This window comes from Perca flavescens, chromosome 15 (genome assembly GCF_004354835.1).
Source record: "Perca flavescens isolate YP-PL-M2 chromosome 15, PFLA_1.0, whole genome shotgun sequence".
NCBI lineage: Eukaryota > Metazoa > Chordata > Actinopteri > Perciformes > Percidae > Perca > Perca flavescens.
The window spans coordinates 6,697,054-6,724,271 of NC_041345.1; the positions used below are offsets into that span (position 1 = coordinate 6,697,054).

At 41.9% G+C, this 27,218-nt stretch overlaps 2 protein-coding genes across 3 annotated transcripts in view; one reads left to right on the forward strand and one right to left on the reverse strand.

Annotated features, from left to right (window-relative positions):
• Positions 1-744: 744 nt before the first annotated feature.
• On the forward strand, positions 745-3,788 carry socs1a (suppressor of cytokine signaling 1a). Its single transcript, XM_028599838.1, has 2 exons — positions 745-863; positions 2,205-3,788. The coding sequence occupies exon 2, from the start codon at positions 2,262-2,264 to the stop codon at positions 2,919-2,921; it is 660 nt and encodes a 219-aa protein (XP_028455639.1). The 5' UTR covers positions 745-863; positions 2,205-2,261; the 3' UTR covers positions 2,922-3,788.
• Positions 3,789-11,180: 7,392 nt separating this feature from the next.
• clec16a (C-type lectin domain containing 16A) overlaps positions 11,181-27,218 on the reverse strand; it is a 47,333-nt gene continuing 31,295 nt past the window's right edge. For both annotated transcript variants that reach the window (XM_028598709.1, XM_028598708.1), the window contains 7 exons: positions 26,955-27,083; positions 26,444-26,564; positions 17,768-17,919; positions 16,477-16,681; positions 14,739-14,909; positions 13,763-13,900; positions 11,181-12,783 (listed from right to left, as the gene is read on the reverse strand). In XM_028598709.1, coding sequence (XP_028454510.1) covers positions 12,155-12,783; positions 13,763-13,900; positions 14,739-14,909; positions 16,477-16,681; positions 17,768-17,919; positions 26,444-26,564; positions 26,955-27,083 — 1,545 coding nt within the window. In that variant the 3' untranslated portion in view covers positions 11,181-12,154. The remainder of the gene's footprint in view (positions 12,784-13,762; positions 13,901-14,738; positions 14,910-16,476; positions 16,682-17,767; positions 17,920-26,443; positions 26,565-26,954; positions 27,084-27,218) is intronic.

The following is a 27,218-nucleotide window of genomic DNA, read 5'->3' on the forward strand; positions in this document are numbered from 1 at the left end:
AAGATGCACCTGATTTTTATCAGGAACATCTGCAGAAGCAGCTTGAACTATCAACTGAAAGTGTAATGCAAACACCAGACGTGAAAGACATTCAACGTGATATGTCATTTGACTTATACCAGACAGGGTACAGCCCACATGATAAACTGAGCACATCCTGTGCTCTTTTGAAATGACTGCTGTTTTGACGTAGGAATGTTTAATTATAGGCCTACATTAATGAGAACGAATAATGAATCAACAATTCTTATGAAAAACACATAGAGAGAGACAGAGAGAGAGAGAGAGAGACAGAGAGAGAGAGAGATAGAGAGAACTGACTATACAACGCCATCATTAAAATCCTCTCCTAAAACACCGCTATGTGAGCGCCCAGCCATGTAAATGCATTAATCGGATCCGTCACCTGTCTTTCTGTAAACGTCCTACTGTCATGTGGCTTTTGCGGTTTTCTCGAAATTCTCGAAATAATAAACTGCGTTCAAATGAAGTGAAAGAGCACATAGGGGCTGCTCTGAGCTCAGTTTCACTTTCGGTTGTGTTTCAGAGAAACCGGCTGCTGCCGCTAAGCGCCGCTCTTAGAGGAAGCACAACCCAGGGAGGAGCCATAACGCTATAAAGTCACCGAGTGTTTACCACGCCAGCGCACACACACGGGAGAGAGAATGATTTGACGGGTGGGAATCGCAGCCAGCAGGTCGACTGAGTTTTGCTTATGAGCTGTCAAATCGATGGTTGTCCCCCCTATCTCCCCCATATCACCGCGCTGCGTCTCGGATTACCTGCAGGACTTTAACCGAGCTCACTGATCGCGGTGTTTGCACAACGGATCTTTAAACAACCGCTGTCGTTAGAACACAACGGTAAGACTTCTCCAGCTGGAGTTATGCTGTAGGCTGGGCTGCTGTTGGGGGGTTTGGATTCATGGCTGGGTTTTTTTCTTCTTTTTTTTTTTTCCTGGGCCTTGTGCATTGGAAGCATAAGGGAGTTAAATGTTAAACTCGTGCCTCTGAGTGCACGGACTTTTTTTTTAGGAAAGGAAATGCATGCTGGAGTTTTCCCATTGTTTGTTCGATCCCCACTGTCCAGATGTTAACTGCAGCATGCAGTGGAAACTGGAAAACTTTACGAGGCCACAACAATTAAATACCAAGAGAAACACGTAGGCTAACTCCACAGCTCTTTTTTTCCTTTTCTTTTTTTTTTTCTTCTAAATGACTATTCTTTGAATGTGATCCATCTCCATGGCTGTTGGTAATGTGCCTGACATTGAAACAGTCCTCAAATTACAAAACACATCACCGCCTGGGGGAGGGGGGGGGGGGAGTGGGGGGTGGGGGTAAGTTAAAAGTTAACTCAAATGCAAAGTCATTCACATTGAACGTTTGAAGTAGGCAGGAAGAGTGATACAAGGATAGGCCTGCTGGTATGTGATGATGAGAGCTTAGGGCACGGACAATGTATCAATTGTACTCAGCTGTTGAGTATTATAAGATATGTATCCCCTCATGCTTTATGAGAAAAAAGAAGAAAAAAAACCCAAATACTACTTTCAGTTCGCAGTGTATACATTAAATTTAGTTATTTATTTGTCATTGGCTTGGAAAAGTTTGATTTCAACCAGGTATTTCAGTCATTGAGGCAGAAATGATACAGCATAAATACTGCTGTGTGTGTGTGTGTGTGTGTGTGTGTGTGTGTGTGTGTGTGTGTGTGTGTGTGTGTGTGTGTGTGTGTGTGTGTGTGTGTGTGTGTGTGTGTGTGTGTGTGTGTGTGTGTGTGTGTGTGTGTGTGTGTGTGTGTATACAGCTGTATTTTGGCCTAACCGCAGATTACAGTCATGTCAAACAAAGTTCCATGGAAACTCCAATTAATATCTAACCTAAACCCCGAGACAGTCACTGAACTGTGTATACCCCCCCACACACCCCCACACACGCGTTTCAATATTACAAATCTTTCTCCTTTTTTAGAGCTTTAGGGTCTTAAATGGTCATTTAAGGGGTTGTGCGTTGCTCTTGGGCATGATGAGATTCACCGCCGCTGTCCTGACCATTTTGTCAGAAAGCTGTAACTCTTAACTGATTTTGGTTTAACCGGGTTGTAGTTTTTTTTATTTATTTATTTTTTTTTTATTTGCTTTACTTAAGTAATCCATTACTGTTTTGATAATAACTCTTTCTGTCTTGTCTTGTCTCTCTCAGGATGTCAGTGTGGTGGTCAGAGATGGGAGAGGGTCTGGGGCCTCTCTCCCCTGTAGGATGGTAGCCGACAGCACAGTGGAAGGCCATGACAAGACCCAGTTGTCAAGCTCGTCGTCGTCACCGTCGTCATCCGCGTCGTCGTCATCCCTGTCCTCCTCCTCCTCGTCTTCTCCGCTGGCTAGGCAGCTCCAGCGTCAGGCCGCTCTAAATCTGAACCCCAGGTCGCCGGTGTACCTGACCCACTTCCCCACGTTCTCATGCAAGGAGGACTGCAAGGTCATCACGGACACGGCGGCAAAGCTCGAGCTCAGCGCCTTCTACTGGGGTCCTCTGGGAGTGGAGGACGCCCATCGCATGCTGCGGGACGCGCCGCTGGGCAGCTTCCTCATCCGCGACAGCCGGCAGAAAGACGTCTTCTTCACGCTGTCCTACCACGGCAAGAGCGGCCCGGTCAGCGTGCGCATTGACTACAAGCGACAGAAGTTCTCACTGGCGGGCATCGAGCGCTCCTTTCCGACGCTCTTCGCCCTCTTGGAGCATTACGTCAATTCTCCCAAGAAGAGCCTGAGCGTCCCGTACAGGAAATGGAAGCCGACGCTGCAGGAGCTGTGCAGGAAGCGCATCATGGAGCTGTGTGGCGACGGGAGCCGCGTGGCGGAGCTGCCGCTCACCCATGTTGTCCAAGACTTCCTGTTGGAATTCCCTTACAAACTATGAGCAGCTTGCCGTATAAACTGTTGATGGTATTATTTTTCATTTCAAGAAGGCAGTTTTTACCAAGTACCGGTAAACCGGAGGAGCGTTTGGTAAAACCTGCCCATCACGTGCTGGAGGTCAAGCCTGCGTCTCCCCGTTTTGAGCTAAAAAGCTGCAAAATGTTCCGCAAGAGACATTACGACCACAGTCGAGCACAGGCGGTGCTCAGCGGGCCCGGGCACGACATTTCAACATACATTACCTCCGGAAGCTCGACTTGCACACGGACGGAGCGCCTTCTGGTCATGAGGAAGCGTGAAAAGTTGGAAAAAGCTGCATTAAGAGAAATCTACAGCCACAGTAGAGCTATTACACAGATAAAAGACCTGGCGGGGTCAACAAACTGTAGGGTCTCTCTGTTGAGAGACCCCAAAAAGATATTGTGGACTTTAAGAGCATCAACAGAGTGGACTTGTGGGAGGGTACGGGCCGCGGTGCCAGTCGGATTGACTTTTGTAGCAGACTTTAATACTCTAATAATGTTGTTAAATGTTTACATCGCACACGAATGTTGGCCAGCACCGATGGCTCAAATACCACTTGATATCTTTTTTAAAAAAATCTGCTGTCACGGCTGCCCGTACGCGGTGGAATATCGTAGAAGATGTCAGAGGGTGTTGGGGTCCCGAGGTCTGGTGCTAACTTGTACTGTACGTGGAGGCGCATCGCCTCTTACTCCACTATCTCTGCCAGGCAGAGAATAAGTTTGTCGGTAACCCTTTACTTGAAGGTATCTACATAAGGGCGACATGACACTGTCATGAACACATGACGTAGTCATGACACATGAACCCTAACCCTAACTCTAACCCGTCATGACAAAAAAAACAAAAAACAAATGACACTTGATGACAGAAGCGTTATGTCATAAACGTTTAGGACTTGTTGGTGACACGTTCATGACAGCGTCATGTCACTCTTACGTAGATAACCTTCAAGTAAAGTGTAACCAGTTTGTATTTACTGAATCAGATAATACGAGAATATTTTTTTATATTTTATATTTTCTATTTGCTATTATATTTGAAATAAAAACGTATTTAAACCAACCTTGCTCGATTTTCAGTTACTTTTTGACTGTTTGACTGTTACTTCATGTCATGTGCATGGACAGGTAGGAGTCAGAAGGGGTGGAGGAGGAGGGAGGGACAAACACACACACGCACACACACACAGTCATACATACTTTGTCCTCGCTGTGTTACAGACAGACAGACAGACAGACAGACAGGAAGTGTGACATTAATGTACAGTATTGTCACCACAGTGAATCATCTGTGTAGGTGAAAGTGACAAGTGGGTGGGGTCACATTGGTAGTAATTGGACTGTTATGCTTAGACACACACACTTACCAGAAACAGGGGCAGAGGTGACGTGTGATTTTGTCTGTGTGTGTGTGTGTGTGTGTGTGTGTGTAGTACTTTTAACCTAATAAGGGCCCAGCGCAGATAAAAATTTTCTCAGGAGGAAGTGGGAAATTTTGGGGGGGTGTTAGTGGTTTGACAGAGACCTGTTAGATCAAGGTCACGGTTAAAGTTACAGTTAGCATTTCATTTTTAGAGTTAGGATTAACGTTTCGTACGTAGCACATATTCAAATACTAGAAAATAATACAAGAAAGCAGGTGGAAAGACATACAAGGGGGTGTCAAAATACTTGACTTGAAAGCCTTTCTGACCTGGTGCACAAAGATGACTTTTAAACAAGGAATGCCATTGTTCACTACGCACTGGCTGAAATATCACCTTTCTTCAATGGATGAGGCAACACTGATCCAAGTGGGTGTACTTGCTTTAAATGTATGACTCACATTTGACAAACGATATATTTGCAGTCACATTGGAGCAAAGGCCGAGCTGAATGCTTCCATTGAGACTATTGTCCTTTAGAAATGGAGCTATGCTTAAACGGTTGGACTGGCCTGTGGCACAAATCAGAGGCAGTATTTAAACAGGAACCCCCTACACACTTGTTACACATTCTTACACCGAGCCGTTCATCCAAACTGTTGTAGAGTTGCAGCACAAATTGATGTAACTTTCTTCTTCTTGGAACCACAAGTATAAAAGTTCAACTGTTGCTGCAAATGTCATCGTGTTTTCATGTCATTGTTGCGGAACACTTAATTCCTTGACACACACAGGAAGAAAGTCTGTTCCCAAAAAATAATGTCCTAAAATTGTCACCTTGCATACTTTACTGCCCCAATGCTTTACTATTTGCAGGGTTGATTTAGTTATACTGAAAGCCAAGTTTGTAACAGTAAAGGTAAAACTCCTTAAAAGTCACGTCAATGTTAAAAATAGAACATGTTTTACAGAACGTGTGGGTGCAGTAAGCTAGATGTATCTTTAGAAAGCAGAATCGTTAGCTTAAAGTTTGCCATTTCATGACGTTTGCGAGAGTATGTCACTTTTTTTTTTTTTTTAGACAGTGTAGTGTACAGTTATCATTTCTAACTTGAGGTAGTAACCCTTCCTCATACCTAACCAGAACTCCAACGCTAAAACCAAACCTTAACCCCTTTTTTCGGGGATTTTTCTTTGATCCTCTTGGGTCTAGACAAATGTAGCCACACATCTTTCACTCTCTCTCTCTCTCTCTCACTCACACACACACACACACACACACAGGAACACGAGTCAGTGATATACACACTGTGATTGCAATATCTTAATTTCTTTTATAGGCGTGCGAGTTTTCAATCCTCAACTTTCTGGAGCTTTACCTAGAAAATGAGATCATTGGTTTAAGCACAAATTGTGGGGTGGCGGGTGAATCATATGTAGCAGTTTCATTCATAGCTTCTCAGTTTTCAGGACATTCCCGACTATTTTGAGAAGTGAAAGGTGAAGTGAGGTGTTCTGTGATTGTGTGCTTATCAGCTGATTTCTGTGGAGCCCTCTGCTTGGAGTTTTCTGTCCTTTAAACACACACATTCACACACACAAAGTGAGAAAGAATAATGGTGGTGTTCTTTCAAAAGTTTAGCTTGACATTCGACGTGAATAAAGAATAAAGGCTATGAGCTTCTTATATATAGTTATCCTAGCCTCCCTGATCTTGTATTGTCTTGGACAAGGCTTTCCTATGACCAAACACCAATTCCTGAGTTAGTCACCAGTTTCCATGGTTTATTCAGGCTTTTCTACTGGATTTTTTTTTTAACCCACCAATTCTGGTTAGTGGGAGATGTCAGAATTCCCAGTATGATGACAACTGATAAGCAGGAAGCTTAGTGGAAATGTTGGTCATCAGATTAGAAGAATGAGTTTCAACACTTCCTCAAAAGAAAGAACTTCCAAAGAATGTACATGTACATGTACATGTACATGTCACAATACAACAGACAAGCTTCAACTAAATCCAGTGTGGATGTGTAATGTAGTAGTTCTTCAAACAGCAGCTAGACCACGGCTCCAAGAATTCCCCAACTTCTATAATCAAACGTTGTCACAGCAACGATGGCGTTGGGAGAGTCGGCCAGACGTAGGTTGGCTTAGGTTAGCATGACGTCTGGAAACAAAGGGAAACCACTAGCCTGGCTCCGTCCAAAGGTAACAAAATCTGCTTAAAAGCACCTCCAACGCTTACTTATTAACATGGTAGGTCTCATTTACTTCATCCATATAAAAAAAATATTGTAAAATGGACAGGCTGTACTTTTACGAGGGGTTATACTTCGCAGCTTGGTGCAGTAACTTTCTATTCTTGTTGCCCCCGCCAACTCCAGTCTTTGTGCAAAAGTAAGCACATTTTTTGCCGGCTGGTATAAACTTTGGCATAGAGGCCTTAAAAATATGTTAAGTGAGGGTTTGATCATTTTGAATGAGAAGAAACTGCAGGATGAGACGGATAACTTTCTGAAGCAGCACTTTACTGTTGGCAATATTTCTTTTTTCGAGGCATGGTGAAGGTATGACCCACCCTACTCTGCCTCTGATTGGTTTACCCTGTTCTTCTTACCCTAACCATAACCAATCTTACTCCTCATGCCATTACCTAACCTAACCCAGCCCACCCAACCAACGAAGGCAACGAGTACTAGCAAATCAGAGGCAAAGTAGGGCGGATCATGTCTTGGCCATCCTAAGAAAAAGCCTACTGTTCTCCCCGCTCATGCAACACAACTAACCAATCAGAAGCTAGGAGGACTTCACTCTTAGGAAACCACAGAGAGGGGATGTACAGGTTATTGATCTTTGGTTAACTGCTAATACTCAGAACTGGCATGTGTAAAAGTGCCATCTAGTTTTAAACTCGGGGGCGTGCAGATTTGAACAGCACAACTGCACCCCTTCAAATCTGTCCAAGATCTCTACAGTCAAAACTTTTATTGAAAGCTGTGATCGTGGTTTAATACAGAGAAAAAACACACACACAAACACACACACGCACACACACACACACACACACACACACACACACACACACACACACACACACACACACACACACACACACACACACACACACACACACACACACACACACACACACACACACACACACACACACACACACACACACACACACACACACACACACACACACACACACACACACACACACACACACACACACACACACACACACACACACACACACACACACACACACACACGTTTTAGTATCGTTGCAGTACCAGGAACCCATTCAAATGTTTACGCACACATAACCAGACTTCCCTGAAGAGAGGAACCGCGATAAAAGCAACACATACAGACCACAAGATGACAGAGGAGATGACTGAGGGCTCCTGCAGCAGCCACAGTAACACATCACAAAGGTAGAAAGTGTAAAGGTAATGCCATCACATACACACACACACACACACACACACACACACACAGTCATATAGTATACACGTGTGTGTGTGTGTGTGTTCCTGGGGTTGGCAGTTCTTTTAATATTTCCTGTGGTTGTCTTGCTCAAACGCTAAGGAGAACCTCCTCTGCTGTTACTACTGTGAAGAAGAAGGAGGAGGGGGAAAAAAAACATGAGCAAGAGAGCAGTGGAAAAAAAAAAAAAAAAAAAAAAAAAAAAAAAACACGTCTGCAAACGCAACAACACTCATGCAGCGGCCTCACTGTTGTTAAGTAGAATCATTTATTGCAGTTCTTTATTTATTCTCTGTTTTAGTTCATTAACAATAATTACAAGTTTAAAAGCAAAAAAGCATTTACAGAGCGTACAAATATTACATACACACACACTACAATCAGAGACAATAATGGAAGCGTCACACGTCATGTCATCACACCAGTGATCACCATCATTCGTCTATTTACAGTAGCAAGATGGAAAGAGACAGACTCAAAAAGAAAAGTATTGCTCTGAATGTCACCTTCATAAACTTTTTGATGACTGAACTGAGTTAAAAAGAAAAAGAAAAAAAAAGATCCCCATTGAGTCTTCAGCTGTAAGATAACGGCATAGAAAAGAGCAGGAAAGCAAAGGCGAAAGAGAAAAGAGGAAGGAGTTAATAAAAGGATGAGGTGATAGAATATGTTCCAAAGAACTGGTGACGTTGCTTTTGTTCCTAAGATTTACATATCAAGTCATTAATTAATTAATGGAGAAAAAAAAATAAAGAGAAATACACTGATCCCATTCAAAACGATCAACTAACACCCAGAAATAAGTTTGTTACATTCATCTTTCCCCCTCACTGGTTAGCTCTTTAGATTATTGCAGTAGTAAAGCTTTATGCAGCTGGTTAAAGGAGGAGGGGTTAGCCCCTCTACACTGACCTTAAATGTCCCATGGCATGCTGCTTTTTGTATGCTTTTATATAGGCCTTAGTGGTCCCCTAATACTGTATCTGGAGTCTCTTTGCCGAAATTCAGCCTTGGTGCAGAATTACAGCCACTAGAGCCAGTCCCACAATGAGCTTTCCTTAGGATGTACCATTTCTGTCTGTAGCTATTGAGGAGGAGGAGGAGGAGGAGGAGGAGGGGGGGTAGCCTTGACCAACTGCCACTTTGCTTGTTTGCAAGCCATGATGTCTCTCTCTCTCTCTCATGGGTGGGCCAAATTCTCTGGGCGGGCAAAGCAGAGAAAGGGGAGGTGACCTTGCTCCTTATGACCTCATAAGGAGAAGATTCCAGATCGGCCCATCTGAGCTTTCATTTTCTCAAAGGCAGAGCAGGATACCCAGGGCTCGGTTTACACCTATCACCATTTCTAGCCACTGGGGGACCATAGGCAGGCTGGGGGAACTCATATTAATGTTAAAAAACCTCCATAAAGTGACATTTTCATGCCATGGGACCTTTAAAGGAACACTATGTAACTTTTCCCGCTTCAGTCCCCCCTACAGGTTGTCTCATTGGAACTACGGTGTGGACAGTTGCTTTAAAACAACATCTGAAGAAATGAATGTTGGTTTTTCCACGAGTGCTTTTGTTTCTTGGGGACTGTCACTACCCGATGTGAGTCGAGTGCAGATGTGAGTTGCGCATGCGACAGACGACGACAGATTTCGCTCAGATCCGTTTTGCGGTTAGCCACAGAAGAATGAGATAGGTACATTACATAGCAGTAATTGATTATTTAGCGTAAGGCATCACATTTTCGCAGCATGATCCCTGATGTCAGCTCTAGATTAGAGGCAGAAATAGCCTACAAGAACCTGCTAACGGGAGACTTCTGTAACGTCAATGCAATAAAAAATGGACCCATATGACGAAGTTTGTTCTCTGCCAGCTACAAGTTAGCAATCAAACACAACAAAGGCTGTCACTTGAATGGCGTTTTGAGCTAATGTTAGCAATCAAACGACCATAGGTAGCTACAACCTTTTGCCGGATCCCTTGGCGTTGTGCCGTAAACCGTTTAAACCTGAGCGCGCGCGACTCACATCTGCCCTCGACTCACACCGGGTAGTGACGGGGACCACGGTTTGTGCCCACTTTGAGAGGACAATGCAACTTTGCAACACTGTGCTTTAGGTTTTTTTGGGGGGGTAAAATCAAAATGATACTCCTACTCGTCTTTCCTGGAGAACGGGTATTATATGGTTTACCAATATTATTAAAACAAATGTCCCACATCGTTCTCAGCATCGTGTTTTGACAGACAGTTCATCAAATTATAGACAGGATGAACCCAACAGTAATCTGAGTTTTCAGAGCATGTTTTTGGTGCGTTCCAGTTGAACTGGGAAGTCAAAGTTTCGGAGTTCCCAGTCGGACACGGCAATCGGAACGCCCCCTGAAAGTCGGATTTCCCACTCGGAGAGTCTGGAGAACCCTGTGAACCCCCGACATCACGAGTCAGCATGGCTGCTCCGAGCATCATCAGTAGTGAAAGCTTTATCAATATACCGTTTGTTAGCACTTCTGTCTTATTTGTGTCTCATTAAATCAGTCGTGGACACAGTACTGTCCATCTTCCATCTGTGGACATGTTGCTACGGCATTTGTACGCGCAAAATACAGCATAATGGATTGTTATCAACCCGTTAGATAGAATGGTTTTTACGAGTCGTTACTAGAACACAAATCAACTCGGGTGTGACGGCACTCCCAGTTCCGACCTCTGACCTCCGAGGTAAATGGAACGAGACATATCTATTTAAGCCTATTCCCAGAAACATGGAGAGTTAAACTGAGCTCAGGTCAGTGCCTGAGGGGCAACCAGCAGATACATTCAACGCAGTGTTGTTGTGGCAGTGTGCGGAACTAAAAACGCAGAGGTTATTTCAAACGTTGTCCCATGACTCTTTGAAGTCGGCATGTCCAACATCCCTGATATCTATTATACTGTATCCCTCTATGAGGCTGTCAGAGTTTCATTTAACCAAGCAAATTAATTTTTATATTCCTAAATACATCAAAAGGATACTCCGCTTTTCAATGACTAAAATAGTAGTTCACCTGTGTCGCTACAGACTGAAACTCTTTATGTGGAGACTGAATGAAAGCCTGCATGGACTCTGTGAATTATTTACTATTACTCAGTGAACTGCTATCCATTATGTATAACTAGTGTACCACTTATTCAGCTCCATTCAGATCTTTCAGATCAATTATTCTGTTAGTCAGGTTGCTGATTGGTGAATCGCCTCTCTGAACGAACGCACATTATCTAATCCCTGCAGGCTAGGATCTACAGTATGGATATGGGATGGAAGTTAGTGATCTAGAATGGAAGTTGAAAATAAAAGCAAATCCAACGAGGTCACGGTTTGGTAAATACTGTTGCATATCTGGGGGGATGCTTTGTTACACTGCACTCAAGCAACCCGTACAAAACGGTCAGCCCAAGAGATTAATATGAACTATGATGGAAACCAACTGCTGGCTGTGATGACAAGCAAAGAGCTGCTTTCACACACCTCGCATCCCAAGATGTATCAATCAAAATGTTTACAAGCAGGGCACAACAGCTACGACGTCACGTTAACATCAAATTATTGTTTACAGTATGAGACCTGCTCCCTCCTTGCTCAAGATGCTGCAGATGATGGAATACATTTTCTATAATAGACACCAGTTAGTAGATGAATGGATCACTACTTTACACCTGGAACAATAACAACTTAACAACATGTAGCGCACCCGCGTGCACGCACACGCACACGCACACACACACACACACGCAGTTCTAGGTGGCAGTAACTGCTAACGTGTCTGACATGCAGCGGTTAAAAGGCAAGTGCAGCTGACTCTGTGTAGACTGTATGTATAGTGTGTGTGTGTGTGTTAGCGTAGAAGTGACCACAGCCACCACAAAACATTAGCGGTGAACATAAGACACAAAAACAGAGCAGGTCTTTTTAAAGTGGATAAAGAGCTCACGACAGCAGCATGTGGCGTTATGTGTGTTTCTTTGAGCTGAACAAACAATCGATCAGCATGAGTACAAAATGTTGCTGGTTGCGCGCCTTCACACACGCTTGCTTAAAACACAACCGGATAAACACAGAAACCCAAATGTGCTTCAAGCCTTCCTCGAGTTCGACCAGTGTCTCATCCTCAGTTCTCTTTGAGAAAAAAAAAAAGAAAAAAGAAAAAAAAGTCTTCCATCATGTGAAACTCAAATTTTGAGATTCCTCCAAAATCCTATCCTAATCTACAGGTCTCAACACAAAAATATACTGCAGTCAAGCTGGATAGATTCACTATCACACTTCACTGTCCTCTTCGAGACAAGTTTAAATGCATGAAGATGACTGAGTGTGTGTTGCTTAATCCAGTTCAGGCGAGTCTTGTGTGTCAGAGTGCACCTCTGTATCTTCTGTGTTCTCTACATACTCTGAGTCGTCTCTTTCTTGCAGCTCTGCAGCAGAGAGTTGGTCTATATTCACCTCTAGAGGTGTGTCTTTACCTTCTGGCTTATCTACTCCCTCTGGGTCCTCGTCAGTGGGGGTGACCAACTCCGTTGTCGTGGTTTCCTCTTTTACCGTCGCATCTGTCTCTGTGTCATCCATCGGCGACCCCTCTTCCTCTTGCTGCTCCTCCTCTTCTCTTTGCTTGTCTTTCCTATCCCCCTCTTCCTCCTCCTCCTCCTCCTCTGCGATGGAGGCGTCTGGTCTCTGGAGGGAGAGCGCAGTGGGAATGTGGCTGGCACAGGGGTGCAGGTGTGGTGAGCCTGCTGGGGGCAGCAGCGTGAGCGACTCCACGCTGAGTGTCTCTGCGTTGTTGTCTGTGAGGAGGGAGATGTTGGGCTGGGACGCCGGGGTGAGGCTGGGGGCCAGGGCCGGAGCCGGGACTGGGGGCGGGGGAGTAGAGGCGACAAGCAGTACTTCTCCACCTACTCCTTCCCCTTCTCCGCCAGAGGAGGAGGCTGGGGTGTGGTCCAAAAACGTACCATCATCTAGAGGAGAGCAGAGGAAAGAGTGAGGCAGGTGAACTCCGAGGAAGATAGAGCTGGGCAATATATCGATATTATATCGATATCGTGATTTGAGACAAGATATCGTCTTATATTTTGGATATTGTAATAGGGCTGCTTGATTATGGAAAAAAATATAATCACGATTATTTCGATCAATATTGAAATGACGATAATTTAACACGATTACTCGTTGACTTCTGGAAATATGTTGCAATTATTGAACTTAAAAAACAGTGGAAAAAGTTAAATAAATCAACTGTTAAAAAAAACAAAACACATACAACTGTGAAATTTGCCTTAATACTTTTCCTATTTAAACTTTATTTTTTCAGTTTACTTGCAAAACGTAATGAGTTAAATAATAGTTTTTCTCGATTATTCGGTTTTTGTGATCATTGGGAGCCGAAATCATAATCACCATTACATTTCGATTAATTGCACAGCCCTATATTGTAATATGGCACATGTTGTCTATTATTGTCTAATATTTTAAAGGCTGCATTACAGTAAAATTATGTCATTTTCTGAACTTACCAGACTGTTCTAGCTGTTCTATTATTTGCCTTTACCCACTCAGTCATTATATCCACATTACTGATGATTATTTATCTAAAATCTCATTGTTCAAAAATGTTTGTCCTGCTTTGTTAATGTTGATTTTCTGCTTATGTGCCCCGTGTGTCCCTGTACTACTTGGTATCTACCATCAGCTCAACTGACACTAATGCAAACTATCATGTTTTTTGTGGTGTGTGCAAATATGTACCATGGTTACACCCAATACTCACAGGAGATATGCGTGTGCTGTATAGCGCAGATATACTGTGTTGACCACACCTCAGCTCCATAATTACATTATATTATTATATAGTCAATAATCTGCACCTTGCCTCATATGTGCCTCTTTATTCGTGTGAGATCGTATGTAGGAAAGGTGGATGTACTGTGTGTGAGCTACCTGTGGGGCTCTGAGCTGATATAGTGCTCGCAGTAACAGAGTCACATCTTCCTGTGCTCCCACTCCCACTGGAGGGAGGCGAGGGGGAGGAGAGGGGCGAGGGACTGTGCTGCGACACACAGTGAGCCACTGCAAAACCTGAACATAGACACACACGCACAGACAATACAGTCATGTGATGCCATGGCTGGGAAACAATTTCACCTGACCATATCTAGCCCCAATGAAACAAGTTGAGAGTCTGAACTATTGTGTGGCACACAGTATATATACACACACATGGGCCTACAGCAAGAAACTTATGTGTCAGGTGCAGTTTTTTTGCATATGTGCACGTGTATGCTTATGTGTGTTCTTAATTTTGTTTAATTCTGAGAGAGAGATATACACAGTGAACAGTAAAATATTACTGCAATTCACTGAAAAGCTACAGCATATTAAAACTAGGGGAAATCATGTTGACTTTTGTTGACCTTTAAAGTGTCAATAAAAAAGAAGCTTGCTATTATTTCGATTTCAGGACCTTTCCATTTTAAATAGGACAAGGTCAGGACAGTTTTCAGCTGTATTATCAGGAGTCTTATTTCTTCACAAAGTCTCTAACCCAACTATCCTAGTAGAAACAAGGTTGACCTACTGTTAGACTTCTACACTAAATATACTATCACCATTTTGTTTGAAGATTAGGGCAACTGAAAAAAGTTTTCTCAAAGACTCAAATTGAAAGGTCCCAATACATTTTTAATGACCCGATGTTCTTTTATTAATATATAACATTTCTCATAAAGTATCCAGTCTGTGCCAACCAGGGGCCTGAGTTTACTGCTATTGTTTTATGACATTTGTATGATCATTCAGATCTAGAGATTATAGGCACTTTGCTACTGGATATATACTTTGCTGTATGGATCTCTGAAGAAGTGTATAGGCTGAAGCAGTGTGTGTAGGCGGTGGAACCTGGTTATCTGTATGTCACCTGGTACTTTATCGACAGAGGCAAAAACTGCTCTATTTGCCGTGGGGTCGTTGGGCCCCCGTCTTGACTGCTCGTAGAACCGGAAAGGCAGGCCGCTGGGTGAAGCGTTTGCTGTCTGACCGAAACCCAACACCTCCGTCGCACTGGGCTGCACAGGCAGGTCCAACAGAGCTGTAGAGTGTAGGAGGGACATGAACACAGCATCTTTATAATGTCAAGCTTTGGGACTTCATGTGAAATTACTTACTTAATTACTTACTTCTACTACTAATTTACTAAATTCAAACTGGGAGTGCACGGTTACACACTGGATGCGTGGCGTGAGCGTGGCGTGAGCGTGGCGTCTCTGTTGCGTGGATTTTTCTGTCTTTACACACCAGAAACGTGTCTGACGCGGCGCTGCTGCTGCTGCTAGCCTTGTCTGAACACATGTATGTTTCCCATTGATAAAATGAAATACCATGTTAAACATAAATATATACTGACTTGATTACAGCAAAGACAACGTCGGCAGTATTGACGGCAAAATAGGCTACAGAATATTTTGTTCTGTATTGACAGGTGCAATATTAGAAAATTGATTTAAATTTTTTTAAATTATATTTATATCTGCATTTATATCAAAACCTAGAGACTTTCAAACATCAACATGTTATTTATTAATATGTATTTGTGTCTAAACGACATATAAACATCTTTTCCTATTCTATTTTGCCTGGAAACGCATCCAACACGCTTGCGTGTCGCGTGAAAAATAGGCGTCGGTTCTATTTCTAGCAGGCATGCGTTTTCGGCGCGCCTGAGACATGCGTATCACGCAGGCAGTGTGTAAGCTCTAACCTGTTAACATGGGAGCCGAAAAATAAACGCACACGCCACGCAGCTGACACGCTCGCGCGATGCGTCCAGTGTGTAACCGGCCTAACCTGGGGGAAAATGGTATCCCCTGTATTTGTTACTATGATAAGATTCAATAACACTAGAATTGTTTTTTATGTGTTACTCTTTAGTCACTGAGAGACAATCTGACTGTGACTACATTGGCTATTTTGGCAGGGTTCACATCCTCCTTTAATGTATTTTGCTGCATTGGCAAGATTTCAGATTTCTGTTATTACTTTTCAGTGTACTTCTAAAGAACCAGACAAGTCAGAGGGGAAGTACAAGTGACTAAATCCATGAGCCTTTACAGTACAAAAGACTTGGAGAATTAGGAAGTAATATTAAAAAAAAACTATTACTTGATTCATTACAATTGAGCGACAACAGTAGAAGGACACTGCTAGATTCAGGGAAATGACTGATACTATGAAGCTCTTAGAGAAGACAGATTATTGGTCACTTGATTTTCTGTGGGCTTTATCCTTTTGTTGAGGATGTGGAAGCCTTGCGAAACATTAGCTGGAAGCAGTGCTAGCTTTTAAACTGTGGCCGTACATTAATATTGACTTGATTCGATTCTCCCTAATTATATTTTGTACTTTGTACTTGTTTTTAAGAGTTTTATTTCCACTCATAGCTCTCTGGATAACATCTCATGGGTTTTATTGTAAAAATCAACTGTACTGTCCTTTCAGATTATCTTCTGAAAAACTTCCATGCCTAAACCTAACCAACCCAACCAACCAACCGAAGGCAATGAGTACAAGCCAATCAGAGGCAGAGTAAAATTTGCTGTCCTATACAAAGAGAAAAGGGTCACATTGACCAATTGAGCAAGGGCAGAGGGCTTACTCACCTGCAATCCTCTGCATCTTCATTCGTCGGGCCTGGATGCGACCCTTGGCCAGCCTCTGCTTGGCGATGATGCAGCGGATGTGGTCGGCAAAGATGAAGTTGGCCTGCAGGATGGGCAGGGGCTTGGCGTGGGGGTTGGAGCTGGGCTTATGGATGACGATGTTCAATGCTCTGCTGTCGTCCTCAACGCCAGACACCTGCATGTCCTGTTGAGAGAGGGAGGGAGCGAGGAGAAGGAGAGAGAGAGAACAAAGAGTGGGGTAAAGCGTTAGAGAGAATATACCGCAAGAGAGAGAGAAAGAGAGAGAGCGAGAAAGAGGTAAAGAAAGAGGAAAATGGATGAAGTGGGAATAAAAAAGTGAGGGACAATAAGAAGAAAACAGTGAGACAAGGACAGACAAAAAAAGACGCACAAAAACAAGAAAGAACAAACACAAAAAACGAAATTGAAAAAATAAGTTGAGGAAAACAGAATGGGATCAAAATGGATAGAAAGGGAGTTGAGAGACAGATAAATGGGACATACACTTTGACCATAGCTGCATTCACAAGTTCAGAACATAGGTTCAGACCCAAAAACAGTAGTAGTTAGTAGAAAAGGGAAGGAAACACACTATATCATATAGATTCAAAAGATACAGGCAACACATTGTAATAACACTTTATCTATATCCGTTTCACAACAGCACACTGGATATATTCTGCAATTCATTTCAGAATGGCGTTAAAAAAATTAAATGCAATATCACTTCCACTGATAAGGCCCTACTGATACATGCTACATGACTTAACATGCTTACCGTCATCAAAATAACCCAAAAGTCAAAATAAAGTACGTCACTGTACAGTGTCATATTTCTAGCATTTCTCTGGAGAAAAATGACACGAAGGGCTCAGGCAACAACAAATAAACATCTGATGACTAAAAAAAGAGAACCAAAAAAGAGAAACAGGGACAACTTGGTGGAAGTGAGAGGGGGAATATAGAAAACTTAAGACAGAAAAAAACAATGGGCAAAGATAAAAAAAAGAAACAATGTAAACTGAAAATTCAAATAATACAGTGGTGACTGGGTGAATTGGCAATAAAAACAGAGACCGGTAAATAAACAAAAAAACATTTGTGTAAGGTAGAAGAAAGTAGAGAAAGTCTAAAAATAAGATGGAATAAAAAAGAAAAGGGAGGAACACGCACACAAATCAATGGTTTTAATGACTGAACATTTCATTCACGCTTTAGTACTGTACAAAGACACATCCACACAGGCACGGACACGCCACTTTTCTCTTACTTGCAGAAGGCCGGCAAACTTGACTACACCCCAACCAAGGCGTTTGGTTTCTGGTTCGACCAGACTCATCTGGTACACATCTACAGCGAGGAACCTCTGGGCCTGGCCGCCATCTTTACTGACCACCATACAGGCAATTAGGTCACTGTTATCTGAAAGAGATGACAGACATGACGGTAAATTACTGCTATGAAAATCAAGTTGAGGTATGGCTGAATAGCTGCCTCTGGTCTGTCTACGATCTGTACACAACATCACCTGTTAGCACTCAAAACATGAAATATGAGGTTTGCACAAGATAACAAGACTAAGAGTCTACAGCTAGGACAGGAATTATCTGTTAAGAATGATCTGTAAGGAATGTAAAATAGTTTTTTGCAGAGCCAGGCCTATCCTACAGTGTTACGGATGGGCCACAGAGGCACTTTGACTATCCATCGTTAGCCCTTCTGTGATGCTAAATGCTAATATCAACATGCTAAGAAAACAAATTGTATGATGTTAAATGTTAACATGCTGAGTTTTAGGTTCAGGTATCACGTTTACCTTGTTTACTATCATAGTTAGTGCATTAGCATGCTACCATTTGCTATTAAGCACAGTGGTAGAAATGTTTTAGAGATAGATAAATGTAGGGTTTGTGCAGTGTCATGGTTTGGTATTTTGAAAAGCTTCAGAGTCCTTCACATTCTGCATGCTTTATGTGAGGAGGCTCCGGGTATCTCGAGGTTAGGATAAGATGGGGACCTTGATGATGTCTGGACCAAAGGTTACACAACCTTGTTGTGCCTCCTCCCTGGTGCAGTGATTATACGCAATTCTGTATGATGTGGGACGTGCTGTGTAAAGTGGGGCAAATGTAGTGTTACTTTAAGTTTTTGGTATGTTTGTGTCCATGCATACATAGGGTGACCAAACGTCCTCTTTTGCCCGGACATGTCCACTTTTTACTTACGGTCCGGAGGGGGTTTTATAAATTCATGAAAATGTCCAGTTTTCACTGTTTGAAAATTGACTGGCACTTGGCACACAATACTACGGTACTTTGTTGTGTGACGTAATTCCTGCGAGGCTGCTTTGTGACGCACACATAAACACGCACAAGTTACTTTTGCACCATTGAGGCATAATAAAGCATGTTCAGTAACCTCTGAGAAGCCTGTCTGAATTTGTCTCGAGGCCGGGTCGAGTGTCCTCTGTTTTGGAAATCAAAATATGGTCACCCTATGCATACATATTGTACTAACATCTCCTCCGATGTCAGATTTGAGATGGAATAGACATATACATACACATATACACTGAGGCTCATCAAGTTTTTTCTCAAAGATAGAGCTGGGCAATATATCGATTTTATATCGATATCGTGGTAGGAGACTAGATATCGTCTTAGATTTTGGATAACGTAATATCGTGATATGACATAAGTGTTGTCTTTTCCTGGTTTTAAAGGCTACATTACAGTAAAGTGATGTACTTTTCTGAACTTACCAGACTGTTCTAGCTGTTCTGTTATTTACCCTTTCCCCACTTAAACATTATGTCCACATTACTGATGGTTATTTATCTAAAATCTAAGTGTGAAGATATTTTATTAAAGCACCAATTGTCAACCCTAGAATATCGCCGCAATATCGATAGAGGTATTTGGTCAAGAATATCGTGATATCTGATTTCCTCGCTATCGCCCAGCCCTAATCAAAGATTGATCAGAAGTACACATTTTCCACAACAAGCACTAAACACAAAGTACAGCCGAGTCCGATGGGAATATCATTATTCTTTGCAGGTATTTGGTCATAAACCAAACACTATAGTGACGTTTGCTGAGGACACCACTATAGGGCGACTTCTATACGACAATGAGGAGACACACTACAGAAAAGTAGGTGGTGTTGGGACGCAATAATCTGGCCCTGACAACCACAAAAACCATGAGATCATTGTTGACTTTAGGAAATCCAGGAAGACCACACATACCTCCTCCACATAAATGGGGATGCGGCGGAGAGCGTCAACGACATCAAATTCCTGGGAATCGACATAACAAAAGATCTAGCTTAACAACTCGTGAAATTCTTAAGAAAACTCAAATAGGCCAAACTTCCCTCTCAGCTACTAAAAAAACTTCTACATATGCACAAATAAGCTGTAAAAAGTCGCTGATTAAAGCAATAAATGTTGAACGCACACACGATTACTAATGCAAAAGTATTAGTAAACTTTTTCTTTTGTAGGTCACTGTACTTCTGTTTTACGTTACAGATGAAATGACACCATACCTGACCATACAATGATTCATCGTCTTTAGAAAAACCTTGATGCAAAATAAATAAATATATGGCCACTTTGAAAAAAAACTTGTTTCCTGAAGGTGTACAGTAGTGCTACTCCTAAAACACTAATTATCCAGTTTTTACCAACTAAAAGGTGTTCAATTCATTATAAACTGTTCTTTATAAATGTAGTCATGGGTTTTACTGTTGAGTTCTATTTGACTATACTGTTGTTTATGAAATGTAGACTGATAGTGACCTGATTTGAAACCACTGGTTTTAATATCCCATGCTGTCACTGGCTCTACACGTAAACTGATAACACCACAGTCACATAAAGCCCCCGATGAACTTCCCTTCCTCACTCATGTCCCTTCTACTTAATAATATTTTTGCTCTCTGGTTCCTTGATTTCTATTCTCAAGAATCCTGACTAATCCATCTGTCAACCGGTATGTGACTAATGTAATTTGTGTGAAACTGGTTGGACCCATATCCTTGAGTACACTTGGGGTTTTGTTCATTTAAATAGCCCGTTCAGTACAGTAGGTTTCCCTAGAGGCAACTCTATTTTCACAGCTGTAAATCATACATGTGGCCTTCTGGTGATATGAATTTCGCTCTTACCAATATTAAAAGATCAACAGGGGTTGCCAGGAACTTGACTTTAACCACTGAAACAGTGAGCAGGGAGAAGTACCCGCAGCTGGAGAGGTAGTCCCCAATTTTCTATGGCAGCAAAGTGATGCTAACAGCAAAATGGTCAGAGACATCAGGGGAAGTTTGATAGCTTGAATCCCCTGACCAGCTGGGAAAAAACCCTCCCACACCCAACTTCTACTTAACTTCTGACTACAGAAGGCAGGAGTGGGTCAACTTTGTAAAAAAAAAATAAATAAAAAGGTTTGAAAATTTAATTGACAAGTTGACTCTATTCAGTAACTTTTTTGGACTCATTGACACAGTGATGGTTTCAACTACTTTTATTTTTATAAGTACTTTCACCCAAACAGCACCTATCCTTGAAATATGTAGTGTCAAGTATGTTTTCATCTGTTAGTCAAGTGAATTTTTTAGATTCAACAGAAGATGAATGTTAAGAATAAAAGGAATGGGGCAACTGGTTAGCTCATCTATGTAGGTGTGTCATGAGTTCCATTTATCAGGCCAGTTTTGCACCATAAATCATTCAGCAAATGAGTTGCTAATGCTATTTACTGCATACATTCTTTTGAGTTCTTCTGTTAGGTAAGACGCTCTCTGCTCTTCTTTTTTAACTAAAGTACTAAAGTACAATCGAGCAAGAAATGATTGAAGCGGTTCAGTAAAAAGAAGCAGACAGCAGTGCAGCTGCTAGCCTGAGCTGTGTATGTCTTCAACACTCCTTGTCCCTGCTAGTATTCCCTTGAGCTATCAACCTACTCTAATCATTCTGCCAGGTTGCACAAACATTACTGAAGGTAGACAATGGAGTGACTGTATTCAAATGGGATGAGAAAAAAAAGTTTCAAGCTTCATATCTCTTGAGCATTTCATCTTCAAGAGATAAGTTGTCACACTTGGGTTTATTAGAAATATATAACACGTAAAATCAGGGTCATCAGCTTCTTCAAAAGTGACTTTTTTTTTTTTAACAATTGTGACAATAAGTTAGCCTGGAAACCAGACAAATCTGCACGCTCAGGTTTCATTTGCTCTGGCAGACACATCTAGCCCTCTCTCATTCAAACTGATTTAGAGCCGTCCAGAACCTGTACGGGCCAATCACAACCGTTTATCTCACATGGGGCGGGTTTAAGACAATGACTGACAAGAGGAGCGTAATGCATACCGAACGCAGTTACCAAATGTAACTGGCATACTGTTTCCAGAGCAACGCACCAGGCTTGCCAAACCCAAACTGTGTGGCTCTGATCGAATGTGAATCAAGATTCTGTTACTGTATAGCATAACTTAAGAAAGTTTGTGACCAGGCAGCCACTTTCTTTCCTGCTGCAAAACAGACCAAGCACCACCCCAACTGGCACGTGTCACTCAGAGCTACGTTGTTTCATTGCTCCGACTGGTTGTAGGTCTATTAAATGTTGTCAAGATGCATTTCAGTCTATGCCCGTTAATAACGCCCCTTGGAAATTGAAGATGAACCGAAAAGTTCCAGAATAATACACATTTGCGAATTAGTCTGGCAATGCAAGGCTAACAATTAAGTCACGCATCATCGTGAATATGTGTCTTTGCATGGTCCTGGGATAGTGACACTTCCTCAAGCACACTTTCGGTAAAGTTCCTGTTGATGGGAATGCAACATGACCCTCCACTTGCTAGACCACCTCTGAAACCACAAGGATACTACTCTACGGACACAATTTACAGGTACAGATATCAGGAAATGTTCTGTGATTCAACAGCTACGAGGATGTGCTAAAGCGGAGGCGGTGGCAGTCAAATAGTCAGAACCAGGAGTTTGTGGGTGGAAGGTTGTAGCTTTAAATCCCCCAAACCACAAGGAAAACCCCTCCCTCTCTCTATAATTAATCTGTAAGAGTGTGTTCTTAGTCAACCGCCTTGCTTAACTAAAAGTGACAGTGACTTAGTACTGTAAACTAGAATTATAACTCTGCACAGCAGTCAAGTTGCAGTTTAGAGTCTAGTCTGTCCAGGCTCATATGTAGTGACGAGTTTGAAGGAATTTAATAAAAAGGTATTTAGTGTATTTTGGGGCGAAATGGAAGTTATACATACTAATATACTGACATGTAGGATTGCAGTGAAAAATATGCTGTCTTCACTAAGAGACTATTTTTTTCAGAGGACTGATCAAGACCTTTCTCACATGGTGCAACGACAATCACTTGAAGCTCAATATCCGCAAAACCAATGAGCTTGTGGTGGACGACCAGAGGAAAAGGATAGAACATAAAGTTGTAGACAATGCTTCAAATGTGGATGTCGCTTCAAAGAAGCTACAAAATTCTAAAGCGTGAATGCTTCACACACACATCTTCCCGGCAGCACAAAAGGTCTATACAATCACAAGTTTTAATGTGGACGCCAAAGATTAGTTCAGTAATTCAGTATCCAAACAAATGTCTCCCCTTCTGTTCCTGAGTTGTGGTGTTGAATGATGGGCCAGAAAGGGATTTTGCACAATGAAGTTGACCTTTGGGATATAAAACCCTCACTTCATCATTTTATCCCACAGAAATAGAAAGCGTAGAACAGACATTGAATTGTTTGCTGAGGTCATTTGACTAGTACAAAAGAAAATGGCGATTGTTGATGGTTGTTATTGTTACAACACACGTTAGTGGGGCAGTAAAGTGTGTTGTAGACTACGTCGCCGGGAGGAGAGAAGATGGCCGCTCCAGAGACGAATGGCTGGCGCTAGCTAGCTAGTCCGTGCTAGCTAGCTTGTCCGTGGCTGGCTAGTTAAAGGTACTCTAAGCGATGTCACGTGTTTTTTAGGCTACAACATTTTTTGTCACATACAGCAAACATCTCCTCACTATCTGCGAGATGCCGGTCCCCTGAACACACTGTAAAAAAACACGGTCTCTGTAGACAGCCTAGGGTCCACACACGCCAACAAAAACAAAGTGGTCCCAGTGTTCAGCTAATAACTGACAAGAAGGATTTTGGGTGCGCTGAAGCACAGAAGGGAGGGAACAGGATGAGGAGGGAGGAGCGAGCTATTCTTCGTTTTGTTTGAAAATACTTTGAACATCAACAAGAAATAACGTCACCCAACATTGCTTGGAGCACCTTTAAATAGCTAGCCTGCTGATTCCGCCATGCTTCAATGGTTACAGAAAACGAGGCTATGTGAGCAATGTACTTTCCTACACTGTGACAAGAGTGTGTGGATGAAGCATCACGTTGTTTAATTTGACTTGTTCACTCTGGCTCAGTGCTTATCAAGATGCTAGAATATCTCACAATATATCTCATAATATCTCACGAACCACGGATGGACAACACGAAAACATAAGGCCTCTGACCACGGCTATCGCTGAACGGAAGCATACAAAAATAAATAAAAAATGTAAAAAAAAAATTAACAGAAGGGTAAACCCATTGTGGGATTTTTTTCTAACTATACATGAATAGAGTTAAATAAAGACAGTTAAGCATAATTACTAAATCAAAGATTGTTTAACAGTATCTTTTCAAGTGACAAAAAATTACTGGAAGCCACGTCATCTATATCTGCCACAGACTCTTTCAACATGTGGAAATATGAAAACAGTCACAGTTTCAACCACTGAATTATATCTGAAAGTAAACCTGCAGGGAGACATTTGGTTTCAATAGGTATGTTTCCAGCCATTAGTTAAGTGATTTTTTTTTTTTAGATATCTCCCTCCCCCTCCCAAAAGAGGGAAATTAAGAAATATTAGAATTAGATGTGTTTCCATCACAAGGGTTTGGGAAGATAAAACAGGACTCATGAAAGTAGAGCTTCTGCCACAGACATCATAAAAGTGGAAAGTCTTTCAAGAATTAAAAATAGGTCAGCTACTGATAACAGCCAATTATGGTAGTTTCCTGCACTCTGATGACAAAATTGAAAACCGTATATAATATTCTGGTGCAGAAAAAATAAAACAGCCATGACACATCTATCGAAATCACGTCAGTATCTACAGGCACAGTGCTGTGTCAGGCCACTTTTGTCAGGTTTAAAGGTTTAATCGTTCTACAAATGTGTTTCCAAAATGTACCGAAACTGAAGCTCAGTCATCACAGGTATGATAACTCTTAAAAAGGCCACAGCTACCTAGATTTGCCACAGATGATACAGTCATCACTGCTAACTAAACAGCCCAGTGGAATTTACAATTAACTCTTCGTATATAGCTCTAAGAAGGGATGTTAAGAGTATACCTACCACAATTTTAAACATTTGAAATCACAAATAGGATTTAATATATATGATGTAGGTAAAAAGAAAGGCAAAAACAGAACATGTTACTTGTACAGTGGTGCAAGTAATATCTTTCACAAATGGTGTGTAATTTTCTTAAATTTTCATCCTTACAGTCGTGCTACTGATCATTACATAAAGTCAAAGACAGAAGAAGAAGAGATATCGCAAAGAAGGTGTGAAAGAGGAAAAGAAAATAGATAGTGGAAAACAGAATCTCTTAAGATACACCTAATATAGATACTGTATGACATAATGGGGAATTTGTGGTTAACCTTACTTTCTTTCGGAGATGTTCTGAGAAAGATTTCAGCTTTCCCTGGCATTAGGATGTAGCTACATGAGGGACTGTATGCAATGTAAACACTGCAGTAACTTGCCTGACAGATATAACAAAAAATATGGAAAAGCAACAATAGGTCTCCTTTAACCTCTGCTTCAGCTGTTTTTACTTGTTGGCTGCTTGAAAATGGGTTTGCATTAACGCCGTTAATAACGCGTTTAACTGACAGCACTAGTTTTTAGTCTTTGGCACATGCTTCTGGGGTTGCCCTCCTGGAATTGAACACTTTCTTCCCGTAGTCCAATTTATATATATGGTAAATGGTTGGTTTTTTATTTGTGTGTTTGGGTCTTTGGCATAGAGGCATATGGAGATAAAAATTAAACCAGGTTTATCCTTTAATATACTCGAGTAAGCCAGCCTAGTACAGCCTATGTGAGAGAAACACTGATTCTAATTACATTTCAACACACACATCAACAACAAGTCACTCTAGGGTAGGTAGCTGAGTTGCAGCCTTTCTTTCGATACCGGGAAGTGGAGTGCTGTGGGGTTGTGATGGTAGAAAGTCGTATATTTACATTTGTTGATTTGCAAACTCTGTGAACTAAGTGTGTGACACAGTCCTAGCTCCTGTTCACATTACTGTGCAGTGCTTGTGATATCCTGCAAGTCAGAGAGCTAACCACTTGCAAGTTTCCTTAACATCATCTACACACCTGGGTACAGTAAGAGAAGAGTGTTCGGGTTATCTCAGTGTGTGGGAAGATGTGCACCTGTACATTGTCTCTGTCGTTGTGGTTGTGAATGTTCGCATATGCATGTGTCTTGGTATTGTTAACACTGCACTCACACGTCTGTGCTGTAGATCTAATGCTGTCTTTTGCAGAGAGAGGGAGTGTGTTAGACAGAGAGAGGGAGAGAGAATTACTGAATTGTATACTGTAGGGGTGGTTAGAGTTATGTTTTCTCATGCTCTTGTAGTTAAAGAGGCAAGTGTCTGTAATTTTCTTTTCTTGACATTCTTAGGTTATACTTTTATTGCACTAACTATACTTAATTCAGGGTTTCATTGTGCCCCACCCTGAAGTTTGACTCTGTTTCCCAAAAGTGTAAAAATAATAAATAAATAAGCACCTCATCTGTCCTGTAGCATTATACAGTATGCTTCTGTTTTTCTGTGTGTGTCTTACTGAGGTCTAAGACGTCATCCGTCTTGATAAGGTCTTCGGGTCTGGTCAGAGGCAGCTGCGTCTCAAGTTCTCCCTGAAGCTGAAGCGATAAGGACCTCAGCATGAAGAACACACGGATTGCCTGTGCAGAGGTCCCAAACAAAAAACACAACATCATGCAATGTTTTTATAATGTCAGAATCAGGCTAATCCATTGCATCTTTCATCTGTGCTTTAGAGTGCCGCCATTCTGCTGTCATGTGTTTGCAGCATGGCAGAACAGAAAAACCAAAAGGATGTGATGAGGTATACCTGCTGTGTTGCAGTGTAGTTAAACAGGTATTAAAAAATGTCAACTATTATTTAAGTAAAAATAAGTCTGCTACATGTGGCCTTCGGCCTCATAATTCATATTTCAACTACAAGACCTGACTTCCCAGGAATCTAACAACCTGTTGTATTTTGACTTATTGATTTCAAATGTAAGCGTTATGCACTGTGAACTGAGCTCAAGTTGAGTGTGTGGACGTACCCTGCGTGTCTTCTCCACGTCCCCACAGGGAAGTCTCTTGACAAAGTCAATGCCAGTCAGAGGGGTGCCGGTGGGTGGCAGCAGCACGGAGGCATCCATCATAAGATACTCCACATTCAGGGGTTTCATCTGCAACATACACAAGTACAAATAAGCCCACGACATACAGCACCCGCATAAATATTAGCAACACCAAGAATATATTTGGAAGCTCAGGTAATTCATGTTACATTTTTCAAGGAGAAAAAAAAAAAAAAAAAGGTA

Excerpts from the sequence above, each read along its gene's own strand:
- socs1a (XM_028599838.1), top strand. The coding sequence starts at position 2,262 with ATGGTAGCCGACAGCACAGTGGAAGGCCATGACAAGACCCAGTTGTCA.